Genomic DNA, 17218 nt, shown 5'->3' with positions numbered 1-17218 from the left:
TGGGAATGACTGATAGCACTCAAAGGGTTGTCCTTGCCTGCCTTCTCAGAAAGTATAAGAATGTTTACAGACCCCCCCCCCCCCCCCCCCCCCCACACACACACACACACACACACACACACACACACACACACAAATGCTCACCATCCACACAGAATGAAACATCACCTCAATCATAGAACCATGTTTGTCATCTTATTAATTGCTTTAGTAAAATGACACTAATGCTTGACATCCCAGTGTCACTGATGATGTCATTGTCGTCCGAAGCCACAGTGCAAAACATGGTAGCAGATCTGGAAACAAGAACAATATGTTCTGAATTTGCTGCTAGGGTGTCCTTAACCCACACACTCTGTGAGTGTGAGTGTGTGTGTGTGTGTGTGTGTGTGTGTGTGTGTGTGTGTGTGTGTGTGTGTGTGCAACTATATTATGAATAAGCTTGTTTTATGGTATATTGTATCACTTATTAAATGTACTGCCAAAGCACCTGCATAAAGCATTTCTGTGGAAGTTAGATAGGTTGTCCTAAACATATGAGTTACATGTTGATTTGATAGTATTATATTGTTATAACATTATACAATTACTATTATGACAAGAAGTTAAAACGTAAACGTTAATGTAAGATTAACCCTTATTCCATCTTATCAACACGAGTAAACACTGAGTTTAGGCCATTCACCGCTTACGCAAACTTTTGCTGAACGTTGGTGATTAGCTCTTTTCCGGTTACAAAATTATAGTAAAGGGCAGAGGGATCGGGTCCATTCATTATTGGCTCTATACCACCATCTAGGGGCTAGATTTTCCATTGCGACAAATGCGGGATGCCTGCTGGAATTTGTTAAAAAAAAAGAAGTCGTTGGATGGACATAATTTTTAGCAAGAGATTATCTTAATTTTTTTTATTTTGTTTTTTCTTGGATCAATGACATTTCTTGAGCATAGCACCACTATAGCACACAAACGCCTACTACCATAAAAGACTGAGAAAAAATAATATTCTAGAAAAATAAAATTCTATTTCCAGTTTTCTTCTTTGGTGCTGCTTTTGGAGCATGAGAAGTAGGCCTACCTGCAAACCAACTTTAATAAACAAATATGTTAGGCCTACTTCATCTTTCCAGATGGTGCCACTATAGTCAATGCTTTTGTAACTCCCTCACAATATACTAACTAACAATATACTAACTAACAGCACTGTCCCCTTAGTTTAATTGTCCCCTGAGTAAAATTGGTCTATAGGGAATGTGAGGTTGACATTCCACCATGTTGAAGGTATGGTGACCATTTTAGGTAGTGGCCTCTATTGGTCTGCTGTCAAAAAGTTAAAAAAAAATGACATTCCATATGTCCTTTCCCAACCTCTTTTCCTTGACCTTGATAGAAAACATAATCTCTGAATAATAAGCAGGTGCAAAACCGTTCAAGGCTTTTAAATCAAACACTAGAATGATACAATTGATTCTAAAGGAGCAATGGTAGACTGGACCTTGATGGGGAATAATATTGGTCCAGGTGCTATGGATAATTTGTTATTCATGTGTTACCAAAACAGAGGGTACAATGATAAAAATAACTGCCAAAAATAAAAAAAGATTAAAAAAAGAGTTTCTTCCCTTTATGACTTTGAACCGATGATGATGCCCAGACAGTAAACATATTAAAATTGTGTTTTTAAGTGGTTCAACGCCATATTTGAATTTCAAAGAAGTGAAATCAAAATTAATACATTTAGATGATTTTGTTTGAATGCAAGGGGTTTACATTTCCATACACAAAATACATTAAACATAATGGTAGTGTTTACTAGCTGACCAACACGATCTTTGAAGGAGCTTTTTCATCCAGACTTTTCTGTCCCTATGCAGTATGCACACACAGTGTATACAACCTCAGTTACGCTGCTACCTGCTGTTGCTCTTTGTTTTAACATAATGTTCAGGTTGATATTTGACGCCAGTGGGTAGATCTATCGGCGAGCATGTAAGGCTCATCTCGGGGGAAACGCTATTCATACTTTGCACGTGACGTCACAACCACTGGCTGGCGGGCAAGAACTCCAGCAACAGTCGAGTCGAGCTGATACTGTCGGTGGAAAAGCGGCGTAACCTAATCAGGACGCCGCCAGTTTTACCACACGAACGGTCCTTAGGTTCCTCTCAGTCCAAATACCCCCATGATGGAAAGATTAGTTAAACGGGAGCATTTGTGCCGGGCATACACATGGCAAACTGACAAATTAGACATATATTTTTGTACGGAATCTCCCTGCTTCTGAAATGCGCGAACATCTCCGCCCAGCGCTCATTCCACTGTGCAAATTAAATCGCGCAGCATTCTGTAACAGCAACTGTGCGATCATCCCTGCCCTCACACATTGTTGAAATCATAATGCTGGATGCTTTAATCTTTCTATGTGTATTTTTGTGAATGATCGGGCTATAATAAGACCACATTGGCTATGTAATCGCGGACAAAAGGGGACATTTCATAGGATGGTGGAATAGTAACATTCACCTTTGCTTTGATTATGAAGATATTCCTGTTTTTCACCTCCCATACGACAGCGTTGTTAACCCATCCATAGGCTTTCAATTGTTGTGCGGTATAAGGTGACGGATTCTCTATGAGATAAATGTAAATATCTCCAAACTCCAAGTCTGGTAGCGTCTTTGCCAGCTTCAAAGCAATGAATATCCTACATCAGCGGGTGCTGTGTATGGATCACAAGTTCCGAGTATGTTTATCTTCTCTTCGTATCTAATTTTAACATTTTGTGACAAATGGTCTAAATAGGTGATTTATTTAAGTATCGGAAATCTGCAAGGCTGCAATTCCCCTGGTTGGCCGTTGTTCGTCGCCATTTTGCCAGCGTTTGTTGCCCTCCAGGTATCCAAGGTAGTCACGTGACCGCAAAGTATGAATTGCAAGTTCGGTTTTTTTTAATAGGCCTATTTCTCAAAATTCTGATTGAACCCCAAACGCAAAGTGTGTACGTGTCTATGTGCGTGTGTGGGCGTGCGCGTGCGTGTGTGTGCGTGTGTGTGTGTACTGTCTGACTATAGACCGAGTCGGCAAGCAAGGAAACGTCACTTCCGGTCAGGGCCGTGGGTGAAAACAAACCGTTTTCCCCATACACACTCATGCAAAAAGGCGGTATTTTAAACCTTTGTCAAACGCTTGTCCGCTGTCATTTCTTGGTTTGAATCACTTGTATATGCTGTCAAAGGGCTATATATTAAAAAAATTATCATGATCGGGTCGATTGTTGTCCGTATATTTTTTTAAAAGTGGATCTTTCACAGTTGGTCTTCCCCCACAGCGTTGAGTCTCTTGCTGTCATGTCTTACTTTCAGTCACTTGTATGTGCTGACAAAGAGCTTTATCTTAAAAAACTTGAAATGTGTGACTGAAAGTAAGACATGACAGCAAGAGACAAACACTTGCCGCGTTTTTACGATATAGATCCGGCCGGCGACCAAGGGAACACCCACCTAGACTCAACGCTGTGGGGGAAGACCAACTGTGAAAGATCCACTTTTTAAAAAATATACGGACAACAATCGACCCGATCATGATAATTTTTTTAATATATAGCCCTTTGACAGCATATACAAGTGATTCAAACCAAGAAATGACAGCGGACAAGCGTTTGACAAAGGTTTAAAATACCGCCTTTTTGCATGAGTGTGTATGGGGAAAACGGTTTGTTTTCCCCCACGGCCCTGACCGGAAGTGACGTTTCCTTGCTTGCCGACTCGGTCTATAGTGTGCTTATGGGTGGAGTCGTGTAACGTTGAGCAATGCTTTGGAATTAGTTTTTAAGCCTTTCCGCGTTGCATTTCTTCTCTAACTGTCTGTAGGGAAGTGAAGACCCAGTTTGCCATCCAATGGCGTTAGAGGGCAGAACGGCGGTGGTGACTGGTGCAGCGCAGGGGATAGGAAGAAGTATTTCTGAGATACTTCTCAAAAACGGTGCCAAGGTAAAGTTCCACTTGCCAGGCGAATTTAATTGCATTGAATGTGACATTCTGCATGTTGGTCAGGAAAGTTTTATTTTTATTTATTTATTTTTTTTACACCGTAAAGTGATAAACGACTATTACGAGACTATTGATTTATTTTCTCAGGTTGCACTGTTAGATGTGGCTGAAGCTACTGGGAACACCTTGAAGAAGTCCCTGGATGGGCAATATGGACCGGAGCGCACACTGTTCATCCCCTGTGACGTTCAATCACAGCAGCAGTTTAAAGGTCCGATTATAGGAACCTTCATTGAAAAATGAAACGTCATAAGTAGATTTGTTCATTGTATTTTGTTTGGCTTTAAACAGCTGCCCTACAGAAAGCTGTAGAGACATTTGGACATCTAGATATTCTCTGCAACAACGCGGGTATCGCCAATGAAAATGACTGGGAGAAGGCAGTCTCCATTAATCTGGTAAACCCAAGAAAACTTGTTTTGTATGAATATATATATATATATATATATATATATATATATGAATAGGCTTATATATAATTAGAAAGATGCATGTGGTATTGAGGTATGCTTCATGCAGGCTTACACTGTAAATGTTTGACTGTAAATTTACATTAAAGGTCCCATGGCATGCTATTTTATGGATACTTTAATATAGGTATTAGTGGGCCCCTAATACAGTACTTGAAGACGTTCAAGAAATTCAGCCTTGGTGCAGAGTTACAGCCACTACGAGCCAGTCCCACAATGAGCGCTCCACAAATGCGCCGTTTTTCAGATACTCGTCAAGGCGGAGGGTGGGGGTGTGGCCCTGAGAAGCTTGCGGCCACGGTTGCATGCGCTAGTGTTTACAGTGGAACACTGAACACTCCGGGTGCTCCGGCGGGAGTCCTGGAGCTCTATATCTAAATAATATCATATTATATTTAGATATCTATATAATATAATATATATTATCATGGTCAAAAGCTGTTTGCGCCTCCGGATGATATTATGAATCTCAAACGACTGCGTTGGGTTCTCAGACGCCTCTGGTTTTTCCACTTCCACGTCAATATTAAGTAGGCTAGGCTACAGACTGAACCGCGAAATGGAGGAGAAGGGGATTGTTGCCCGGGGTTGTCTGCGTCGGGTTGGTTGAGAAGGAATTGGGAACCGCGACATGGAGGAGAAAAGGATTGTTGCCCAGGCCACCCCCGGGGCTACCCGCCCAGCCCCGCTGCCGCGGCAGCGGTTCGTTGGAACCACGCCGGCCGCTGGCTGCCCCCGGGGCTGCCTGCTGAATGCTGGCCGCCCCCGGGGCTACCCGCCCAGCCCCACTGCCGCGGTCCGTTGGAGCCCCGCTGGCTGCCTGCTGAACGCTGGCCGCCCCCGGGGCTACCCGCCCAGCCCCGCTGCCGCTGCAGCGGTCCGTCAGAGCCCCGCTGGCCACCCCCGGGGCTGCCCGGCTCCGACGGACAATCCTGGGCAACAATCCTTTTCTCCTCCATGTCGCGGTTCCCAATTCCTTCTCGATCAACCCGACGCAGACAACCCCGGTCAACAATCGCGGGCAACAATCCCCTTCTCCTCCATTTCGCGGTTCCCAATTCCTTCTCAACCAACCCGACGCAGTCTAGTCTTTTCACCAAATGGGAGCTTTATGCAAGCTTGCGTTATTGTGTTGCGTGTTATGCGCCATAACACCAACAGCAGAACGGTTATCCAAATAACAAAGAACACATGTGGCGCTCGCACGGTCCTAGCTCATTGTCTCATTGGCGGGCCAAATTCTCTGGGCGAGCCAAGCAGAGAAAGGGGAGGTAACCTGGTCCCATATGACGTCATACTTGACCGGAAGCCAAATCGAAGCGTTTCAGCGATCCTTTTTTCAAAGACGGAGTAAGATAGCTACTTCTCGGTTTAGACCTAATGCAATTTTTAGCTACTGGGGGACCATAGGGAGGCTAGGGGAACTCAACTTAATGTTAGAAAACTTCATAAAGTGAAATTTTCATGCCATGGGACCTTTAAAATTACTGGCTACTAGTTGTATTATTTTCACAGTAATTTACATACTGTACATACATACACAGCTGCCATGCCCATTGATTTACTGTGATATAGCATGTAGTATGTAGCTGTGGAATTATAGTATCTTGCTATAGTATTTTTTTTTATTACAAATTTGCTGTAATAGTAATGCAACTCAGTAGCATAATTTTCACTCAAGTAATGTACACTTTAAATAATACTGTAAAATATTGTACATTCATTTTCACTTAACAAATGTACAGTTAAAATAATACTGTAAAATACAACCAAACACTCATTAGACCAGCAAGTATGCTAGGCCAGCATGCATGCTATCAAGTCATCCACAGCATCGAGTCAGCAAGGAGGATGGGGTGACAGTGAGGCTCAATATTAGGAGGAAACATTAGTGCTAATAAAACATTCCTGACAAAATGATGCACTCAAATTGAATGATTGATGAAGTTGTGTTACCAAAGAAGAGCACATGGTAGTGTGCTCTCTCTCTCTGCCATGCTAAATCAGAAGGAGAAAGTTGTTAGCCAGGCTAGCGCCGCCTACTGGTTCCGGCAAATTTAATTTGCCTCAACCATATAGTCAGGGAACTAGCAATGCGTTTCGGTTTGCTCCGTCCGCTCTGGCGGACGGAGCAAACCGAAACGCATTGCTAGTTGATTACCAATCAGCGAGCAGATGTGGCGATGACGGGCGATAACAGTTGACGAGATGGATGTCGGCGAAGCTATACGCTCTGTGCTTGAAACTATTCCGGATATTGAAGACTTAAAGCCAGAACAAGAAGCATGTTTGACGAATTTTTTGGAGGGCAAAGACGTTTTTGGACTTCTTCCTACCGGGTTTGGGAAAAGTTTAATTTACCAGCTGGCCCCGTTAGTGGCGAAGACATTATGCAAGCCAAACGCTAATGCTAACCCTATTGTCATCGTTGTGTCCCCCCTGCTTGCCCTGATAGAAGACCAGATTAAGGAGGCAGGGATACTGGGTGTAACAGCAGGCCAGCTTGGCGTTAGTGATGACCAGGACATAATAAACGGAAATAAATAAACGCATAGCATACGTCACCGCCAAGCAGCAGCGATTAGTCGAAGCAAACGGAAGCAACCGCCTCCCGGAAGCAAACGAATCTCTACGGCTCGTGTTCAGACGCTATATGAAATGTAATGAAGTAAGCGGCTGATGCATCAGGCTAGAAAGTTGTAGCCTTGGGCTGCTGAATTTGGATTGACCAAACGCAGAGAGGACCAATCAGACCGCTCATTCCTACATTGAATCACATGAATCCAGTGTATCCAGGTAATAATTAACAATGTACCCCTATCCCTAGATGGGCGTTGTGAGAGGATCTTACTTGGCTCTGGAACACATGAACAAACTGAGCGGAGGCCAGGGAGGAGTGATCATCAACATCGCATCCCTAGCAGGTACAGGCAGTGTGCGAATTAAGGGGGAGAATGGGGAGCTATAGCTCCCCTAGTGGTGACATGAGCTCCCCTGGAAACATGGTTTGTGAAATTTTGGGGGAGCTCTAAAATATTTATATGATATCCAAATAAATGCTAATTGGGCATGTTTTTCTCAAAGGTGTAAAATAAGTGAAATAAAATTATATTTCGCTCTAGAGCCTCTCGAAGCGTGGGGGCACTGCATGCAGCCCCACTACCCAACCACACAAGCTTGTTTAGTTAACTTGCTTAAAAGACTGTCACCTGCGTGCCATTGTTGCTGACATGTCAAAAAAAAACAACAACTCACCTTGGGCGATTTCTATAAAAAGACGTCCAAACAAGCTGAAAAAGAGGACCAGCCGTCTGTAGCTGGTGGTAGTGTAGCAGAGGCCAGTTCGACCGCTCGCGGTTCTCGAACCTACCACCTCTCGAACTACGACACTACTGGCATGGGAGTCGAACGCTCTAACCACTGAGCTAAAAGCCCAGGCTTCTAACTCAGTGGCTAGAAGCGTTCTTAAGACTAGGGGTGTGAGGATTTACAACGTACTACCGCCAGCTAGCCCAGGCTAGTTGGCATCCGTTACAGTAGCACATTGGACATTGGGACTTATGCTGCTAGAACAAAAACCGAGAGAAGAGGCAGCTAACGTTAGTTCTAATATTAACTTGACCACTAACGTTAACGTTATTGTGGGGGCTAAATAGACACAACAAGACGAGCCAAGAGCCAAGAAGATAACCATAGTAGAGGTCGAAGGAGATGAGGAAGAGGATGATGATGCTGATAGGGTTAGACTGACCACCCCAATGGCTCTTCCTCTTCTTTCCTGCCTGCTGCTGGAGATAGGGGGTGCAAATTTGCTGGGGTGGTCCCGGTCGGCTGGACCAGCCAACAGTGGGATGAGTAGACCAAACGCCTACCATGGCTATTCTCCAAGGATGGATGCGTAGGATGTTCTCTTTGCAGGGATGCAAAATGCCTTGTCCTCACTAATGAAGTTGGAACGCACTTGTCAGAAGAGTGGATTAACGGGGATGTAACCAGTAAAAGACAAAACAACTTTCGTAAGAAAATATATAAGCACCGGGATAGTGTGGCGCATGGCAGTTGAACTGGCAGAAACAAGACAAAAAAGAATACTGATTTTCAATACAAGATTTTCGCAATCAACGCAAAGTTGTTGGAGGAAACGTCCATCGCATTCAGATCTGCCTATATGGTAGCAAAGGAAAGGATGGCTTTTGAAAAACTCCCACCTGCACATGCAGCTCCAAGTGATCAATGGGGCAAAGGTAGGCCCTGTACACAGATCCGATAAATCCTGTGCTGAGATTATTGGCCACATTTAACACGGAATGACAAGTTTGTTTCTAATGTTAAATATGTCAAAAATAAGCATCACTATTGATGAGAGCACAGTGCACGGACATGCATATATGAGTTTATATGTGAGATGTGACGTGACAGGAAAAGGGGCTGTGGATAATGTCTTTCTAGACATCAAAGAGTTAATGGAGGGCACAGACATCCATCTACAACAGCCTGAGAGAGGCTCTACGTTAAGCAGGTTTTGATGATGAGTTTTTGTCTAATAATCTCATCAGCATAGCCACTGATGGCACGTCTGTCCTCACGGGCACGAGTCATTGTTCGCCTGAAAAAGGATTTCCCAAATATCCAGTCAGTACATTGCCTTTGCCATCGCGCAGAATTAGCAGTCCATGACGCTCTAAAAGATGTTGCTGGATGTAACCACTTTGAGTTTTTCATTTCAAAACTGTACGCTTTGTACCACCAGTCCGTGAAGAATGCCAGACTACTCGAGGCAGCAGAAGAGTTGAACATGCAGGTTTTGAAAATCAGGCAGATTTTTACCATCAAGTGGGTGGCAAGTAGTTTTAGAACTGTCAAAGCCGTCTGGAACAACTACCCTGCTTTAGCAAGCCACTTTAAAACCGCAAGTGAGGTACCTTGGGCTCCACAAACAACTCTCAAACGCTGAATTTGTATCCGATCTGGCTTGCATGAAAGACATGCTTCGTGAGCTGCAGGCCCTGTCACTAATGTTGCAGCAAAGGGACATAGATATAGTGAGTGCTAGTCGTCAGATTCAGCAGTGCATTGATGTACTTTGTGCTACGAAAGAGTGTGGAGGTAAATCAGCAGAGAAGGCAGAGGAACGCATGCAAGGACTGTTGTGGTGTGGAGCTAGTTGAGAGCAGCGGTAAGATTAAAAGAGTTCAGTTCTATCAGGCTGTCATCGACAATCTTAAGAAGCGAATGCCAGAGTCAGATCTCGTTCATATGCTCAAACCCCTCGACAAGCGCTTTTGGCCACAGGACCACAACGCACTTATCCTTTATGGAGAAAAAGAAATACGGGCCCTTGCGAAAACACTTGACGAATCTGCCAGTGAAGGAGCGACTGGAAGTTACAAGATGATGCACCAGGCGAAACGCTGCAGAAGCTGTCCATAGCAAGCAGAACATACCTGCCCACGTCATTGGAGTGCGAGAGGGGCTTTTCAGCTGTAAATTACACTGACAGTAAGACTCGCAATAGACTGCATGAAGCCAGCCTCTCATCACTACTTTTTGTGGACCTTAATGGACCTCCATTGGAGAGATTCGCCTGTCCACATCATGGGCTACTGGACGTAGTCGAGCTGAGGCAGCTGAACCTAGGCCTCTGTGTTAGGTAAGACCCTCTTTTATAGACTTGGATTTTGCTGTGTTGTGGGCCTATGGATTGCTGTGATACTTATAATGAGAAGGGCTATGTGCATCGTTGTGTTGTGTATGTGATGTTGCGTCTCTCCAGGCATTGAGATGTTTGTGTGTTGTTTTATAGCTGTATTATTAATAATAATGGCATTATAATTGTTCATGGTTAGGCTGCCGCTATAGGCTGGCTGCTCGTATCGCGTGTGTTCTGCTCTGTGTTGATTTAATTGTAAACAGTCAAACGTTGGTCACCAAACTTTGGTGGTCCGTGGATTATTTATTATCATGTGGATGGAAGTTTACGTAGCCCATAAATGCTCGGGAAATCTTTGGAAATGAAATTAACCTGATCCATCGGGGTGCTTTATGTAAATATCGTACATATAGATAAATGGCATCAGCCATGTGCAACAAATTTTCTCTTTATAATAGGCCCATGTCTGTTCTGTTATAGTAGGCTATTGCAACGACCAGCAGTTATACAGTGTTAGTGATTAATTCAGGCATAGCATGGTGTGCAGTACCTAGTACTTATTATTGTTAAGCAAGGTTCGAATGATCTTTTCATCTTTAAGGGGGTCTCTATCTCATAAAAGAAGTTGGCGCACCACGCACATAGCCTTACCATGCGCAATGGTATCAAGACAGGAAGGACCCAAGCGCACAGCACGAGTAACAACAGACGAGAGAGGTATCAGTTGAACAGTTTATTAATCCACGGATGGTAACGGTTGGTGCTGGTGGTTGCATCCGTTGATGGTAATCCTGGCTCCACGGACCGGGTGGTCCGAACCGGGGTGGAATGAGTCGGCTGGCAGCCGAACCGACAGCCACACCCGACGATCCGGTGGTGATGGTAACTCCGGCAGTAGAGCAGGCTTGAAGGGTGGTCGTGATGGTGATGGCTGGTAGAAAGACAGTATCAGGAATGCGCAGACTAGAACACGAGTAAACTAGGAATACCGGGTGAAGACTCAAGAAGCTACTCAACATGGTAGTACAACTGACGATCTGGCGACGAGTGGTTGGAAGGCTGGGGTAGATATACAGGTGATCCTGATTGGAGATGACTGTCAGGTGCGGGTGATCAACGAGGCTGGTTCGGGGAACTGTGCAGACCACGCCCCCGCACATGAAACACTGACACAACAAACAGGAACAGACAAGACGGACAAGGAGCGAAACTAGCGGCAGCTAGGACCTGGTAGGAGAGACCGTGACACGCAAAAGCGCCGGTATTCGTAATCTCTTCTTTAAGTTCTACCTTAACATTTCGCGTGTTTCCTGAAAGTCTTTGCTACTAATATCTTTTGTACGTCGTTTGTTGGTAAGGTTGGTCTGAAGTGTTTGTAGAACCTTCTTAGCTCTACCGTAGTGATGTTTCAGCTCCTGCAGTCTCCGCCACTGTACAGTAACCTTTAGAAATCCCTGTTGCGCATGTTCATACCAAGTTTGCATCCGTAGCCAATTGAGGTCAAATGAAAGGGCATGTTTGAATTAAGGATATTGTCTCGGCTTTTCTTTATTTTGAACCGTGGGTACAGCAGGCAAGGTCACCTAGACTCGCTTCCAATAATTTGAAAAACTTGCAACTTCCAATTTCTTTTAAAATTTATTTTACAATTCAAAAATGAACCAAACTTTCTTCTAAATTAAGGAAATGATACTGGGAAACGAATAAACCATTATAAGTAACGAGTGAACTTAATAAGCGATCTAAATACTTTTTTCAACCACCACCTCTTTCCCTTGATGTTTAGTTTTTACCTGACATATGCAACAGATGTAATTAAGCCAACCTGGTCTCACAGGAATCTATAAAATGAGTCGGTCTACGTCCCGTATAGTAGCCTATATTTTAATTGAACGTCTTTAATGGTAAGAGACCACACGGGGATGGATAATGAGCGTTGTTTAAAATTAAATTACAATGCCACATATGGCAGACACCTTCAGATATAAGAGACCCCCTCAGACTTTGTTGCCTTTATGGGAGCCAGTCCTCACTTTATGGGAAGCTCCCTCTGGCTCCCACGTAATTCGAACACTGTTGTTAATGTATGCATATAAAAACATTTACCGCCACGCACTGGGTATAGGCCCACAAACGCCACTGTAAAGTGATCAGTAATACCAGTAAATATAACTTTTAAAAGACTGCTTTAAGCTCAAAATGTGGTTGAGAAAGTGGTGTAAAGAATAACTGATACATATCGGACAATCTATACAATTGTCAGATACGGCTCAGTCAATTCAAAACAAAACATCGGAACCGACATTCGTAAAAGATCAATACAGCTACCAAAAACCACCATAGCACACAATGTGTGTGTGCTATGGTGGTGTGTGCTGTGTGCTATGGTACACACACACACACACACAGTGCGTGTGTGTGTGTGTTCATCCCTTGCTCCAGAGGTTAAGTTAGTTTCATATTCCATGGGCTATTCTTTTGATAATGAAATTTAGCAAGCATACGGCTCTTTAGGGAACCTTCTTAATTTCCAAAAAAAAGTGTTTCTCAGCCTCAACATTATGAATTCTTTATTATTTTATAACATGATTACCATCTATCAATTACGAGTCCTCTTCAGAAGCTCCCAGGGCCTTGAATGTGTGTATGCAAATCAAGGAAATCCCCCTTAATAACTGTGCAAGTACATGATGTTGATGGATTGAAAACTGTCAAAGTGTCAATAAAAGTGGAATTGTCCCTGTTTTTGTATCGTATTGATAGACCATGAATCTAGATGCATATTGGATCGTCTGAGAGGGATTGGTTGTTTACCATGCATATGTCCCTGATTTGTTGAATGTGTGTGTGTGTGTGTGTGTGTGTGTGTGTGTGTGTGTGTGTGTGTGTGTGTGTGTGTGTGTGTGTGTGTGTGTGTGTGTGTGTGTGTGTGTGTGTGTGTGTGTGTGTGTGTGTTACAGGACTTGGTCCACTTCCAGGTGCACCCGTGTATACAGCAACCAAACATGGGGTGGTCGGTTTCACGAGAGCCATGGCGGTAAGCCATGTCTTTGTCCTAAAGGATGAGGCGCTGATGTTTGAACCAGAGCTTTTCAGACATTTGTGATATTACAAGCTAAGCCTTAATCATCTGGCTGGTTCGACCTAAACCAAAGAACCAATGTTATCCCTTCAGAGCCATGATCAAAATGATGAGCACCTGGGTTTACCCTGTATCACCTTTCTGTGGAAACTAGCACAATTGCAACATCAGTCTGAAGGGCAGAAATATATGCTATGCAGGTGCCAAAGAACACATTGCATAAGCTGTTGAACTGAGACCCGAGGCTAAATTCATCACTAACTTACTACTTTACTTATATCAAATAGAGATTGTCCTCTCCCCTGCCTCTCCACCTTTGGCTTGTTGAACAGATTTAATTACTGAACAACTGGCCCATGTTTGAGTTGTTCTCTTCGATGTTCCAGGAAACCTCTAAGAGTTCAGGCTATGGTGTACGTTTTAACACAGTTTGCCCTGACTTCGCCAACACGGACATCCTCAATTGCCTGGATAAACCTGCAACACTTGGAAAATTCGCCCACCTAGGAGATCGGACCAGAAAATATGTGGAACAGCATGGAATTTTGGAGTGAGTTATTGCCTATTATAAGTCAATGTTAAATCCTCTTCAATTGTGAATATATGCTTTTGAATGCTATTACATTTACAAATATGTTTTGATGTTCCAGTGTGTCTCAGGTGAGCGAAGCCTTCCTAAAGCTGGTCTTGGATGAAACCAAAGATGGAGCAGCTCTCATGGTGCTCCTCAAAGGATCACAGTACTACACGTCTAGCTTCCGCGAGTGGTCTGATATGTAAGAAAATAGAAGACATTTACTAAATGCAGAACGCCATTGAAAGATATGACTAATAGATACCATTGATTTGTGTTAGCTTGTGCTAAACAATTTTAAACTGTACTGAAGCCAAATCTGTACTGTACTGAAGCCACTGCCAAATCAACATTAAAGTATGCTGCATTAATGTTCTTGCAATCCTTGTCTTGCAATCTTTTATAAGCCGTATATTTTACTTTTGAGCAATGTCACACGAGAGGGAGTGCTGATATTCAGTATAACAGTTAGATTGTGAGTGAGACTGTGTGATATTGCTTTATTACAGTCTTACAAGAGCATTTTATTAGTTCAGAAACTGGACTGGGAATGGACTGTTGCCAAGCTTGTTAGAAACAGACAGGACAACTTTTCTTTGGCCAAGTATGCTCACACATACAAGGAATTTGGTCTGCATTTATCCAATCCGTGAATTAGTAAAACACACAGTGAGGTGAAGCACACACTAACCCGGAGCAGTGAGCTGCTAAGGGTTAGGCGCCTTGCTCAAGGGCACTTCAGCCGTGGATGTGGGCATGGGAAAGCAGTGCTCAACCACTTCCCTTGCCCACATTTTTCCTACTGGGTCGGGGATCGAACCGAAAAGTTATCCAAACATGTTTTCTGTTATATTGCCTCACATGCTTTGAATAAACACACTTGTATCTCTCGACTGTTGTACCTCTATATGTGGTCTTTTCAATAGCAGACATTTTTAAATATGCTCCAAAGTTGCATGTAATTGCAGTCTTTGGACGTAAATCCAAATAACTCACACTGGATGGCCAATGTGCATTAGATCTATAACATATGCATCAAGTCATGTAAATACCATATGCCAATTTTTGATCAACTTTGAAGCACACTGTGGTGGGAATTTGGACCACGACGATAGTTTCTGTATACACTGTTTAAGACTAAAGAGTCATCCGAACTTATAACAATTAGGCTCAATTATTTGAGCAATAAATATACAATAACATACAACAAACATATAACAAACATATCACAAACATACAATAATCTGAGGCCTCACAATAATCAGGCCTCAGATGGGAGTCCACACTGTGTCTCTCTAAGAGTAACTGTTATACATGTCCTCATTTCATCCGGAGCCCATCTGAACTCTGTTTGAACCCTGGTACTTAAATTTTACTTGCAGATGTCCCTGAGTGAGGACATCTGCAACCAGCCCCTCCCCTTTTGAGGGTTGGCTCTATCAATGGCTAGTGTGTTCTCATTGGTGATAAAGGGAACACCAAGGTGCTCCTATTGGTGAAGCTTCAACTAAGCCAAGGCTATTCAACTTCACCTGCAAAAGGGTCAGATTGGAACATCAATTTGAGTATGTGGGCCAAGCAAAACACTTTAAACAACAGGGTACTTCAGACAACCCTCCTAAAGTAGCACAACGTATTACTACATGAAGTTAACAGGCAATGTTATTCTCTTTCTTTTCATTGTATTGGTCTCATGCAGGACAATGTGTTTAGGGTTACAAGGCAAAATGTTCTTCCAAACGAAATTAGCATAAGGTGGCAAAACACCGTAACCAGCAGACTATAACTAGGCCTGTTTAATATAACGTCAATACAGTGCATCCAGAGCCAAAATACCCCAAAATGGAGTTAACTCTCCCCTCCCTCCATCCCGTCTACCCTCTCCCATCCCCTTCCTCCCACTCTCTCCCTCTCACTCCTCCCCCCTTTCTTTCACTCTCTCACCTCTCTCTCCCATCTCTCCCTATCTTCCCCACTCCCTCTGTCCATCCCCCGCCCTCCCTACTTCATCTCTGGCTCTCCCCCTCTCCTGTCTGGAGTTCAACAGTTTACCATCTTTTCACTAAGATAGCAGTACTGTGCTGTACTCCTGAATCAGGTCTACCACAACAGCTATGAAATAGGCCTATCTATTCTCAGCAGACCTCTGTGTCTGCTGTCACGATACCGCTCGCTAATTAAAACGGTCTACATACTGTATTACATTTTATTTTATATCATTATAATGTAATATACAAATCCTATAAACTGTGTTTTTAAAGAGGAATTCAAGTTTCTCCTTGCATGTAATGTAATGTAAGGAGAAATGTGAATACCTTACGTGAATTCCCTAACCCTGTGCATAACTAACGCCTATTAAACTAGCTGGTGGAATCGTGACATCATGATCTAGAGATGTCACGATTCCACACGCTAGTTTGATAGGCGTTAGTTATGCACATTGCCTTACATGAGCATTGTTTCTTCTATCTACGCTGTCTGTTGCAATGACATTTCACACCCCCACTCCGGGGGTGAGGGAGCACCCCGCCCCGTTTACAACATATCGGAAGCGATTTGCTCCCATCTTCATACACGCCTGTTGAGGAGATGTCAGATGTCCGCTTTAAGCAGTGTTAGCAGTATTACACTCTCACAGCGGAATAATTATTCTAATACATGGCTTCTCTTTAGCCGTCAACTGGCGTAGTTTATTATAGAACAGACACACGCTCTTCAAGAGCCGAGTGCAGAGAGAGAAAGTTGGTGGGAGTATTCTCTTATACAGAGTCACAGACATGGCGCAACAGCGCCTCCTCTTGGTTCTGAACAGGTAACTACAGTTACATACAATCATACATATATCAACAATATATTAACACACAGCATAACTAATAACAACTTAACTCATACTGAGGTAAATACATACAGTATTTGTAACTATTTCCAATGTTAGATTATCTCTCTCTTTATTTTTTTGTATTTATTTATATTTTCTACTGGATTTTCATTACAAGCAATGAGAGCTGCTACATGTTTGTTGCGCATTAGACAAAATAAAGAACTTGAGTTGAGCTTGAAGTTACGCTGCCACTGGTGGAGATCCTAATCTACTACAGAGCTCTCTGTGTTTTTAACACATGTTAAGGTTAATATTTGACGCCAGGGGGTAGATCAGGCTCGCCAATAATACCTGGTTGGTTTCGGTTTGGTTCTGAGTATTTTGCGAGTTCGGTTTCTTTGGTAGGCCTACTTCTCAATATTCAATAAACCCCAATCGCATAGTGTGTGTGTGTGTGTGTGTGTGTGTGTGTGTGTGTGTGTGTGTGCGCGCGCGTGTGCGTGTGTGTGACTGTGGGCGGAGTCGTGTAGGTATGTTGAGCAATGCTTTGGAATTCGTTTTTTAGCCAAACC

The 17218-nt window shown here is 43.3% G+C and overlaps 1 protein-coding gene across 2 annotated transcripts; it reads left to right on the top strand.

Annotated features, from left to right (window-relative positions):
- The first annotated feature begins 3833 nt into the window (after positions 1–3833).
- On the top strand, positions 3834–14207 carry LOC311354644 (15-hydroxyprostaglandin dehydrogenase [NAD(+)]-like). Of its 2 annotated transcripts, XM_084474462.1 has the most exons (7): positions 3834–3989; positions 4137–4260; positions 4341–4447; positions 7347–7443; positions 13130–13206; positions 13638–13801; positions 13902–14207. In XM_084474462.1, the coding sequence occupies exons 1-7, from the start codon at positions 3897–3899 to the stop codon at positions 14029–14031; spliced, it is 792 nt and encodes a 263-aa protein (XP_084330588.1). In that variant the 5' UTR covers positions 3834–3896; the 3' UTR covers positions 14032–14207. The 2 variants fall into 2 exon arrangements, with proteins under 2 accessions (XP_084330588.1, XP_084330589.1); XM_084474463.1 differs by lacking the exon at positions 4341–4447 and having other exon boundaries at positions 13681–13801.
- Positions 14208–17218: the final 3011 nt, after the last annotated feature.

Source organism: Micromesistius poutassou, assembly GCF_964030765.1.
Source record: "Micromesistius poutassou genome assembly, chromosome: 10".
Taxonomy (NCBI): domain Eukaryota; kingdom Metazoa; phylum Chordata; class Actinopteri; order Gadiformes; family Gadidae; genus Micromesistius; species Micromesistius poutassou.
Note: the sequence above shows the minus strand (reverse complement) of the source record. Positions and strands in the feature narration are given on the sequence as shown.

Coding starts and splice junctions, on each gene's coding strand:
- LOC311354644 (XM_084474462.1), top strand. CDS start 3,897: ATGGCGTTAGAGGGCAGAACGGCGGTGGTGACTGGTGCAGCGCAGGGG. Junction 7,444..13,129: donor CAACATCGCATCCCTAGCAG/GTACAGGCAGTG, acceptor TGTGTGTTACAG/GACTTGGTCCACTTCCAGGT. Junction 13,802..13,901: donor GAACAGCATGGAATTTTGGA/GTGAGTTATTGC, acceptor TTGATGTTCCAG/TGTGTCTCAGGTGAGCGAAG.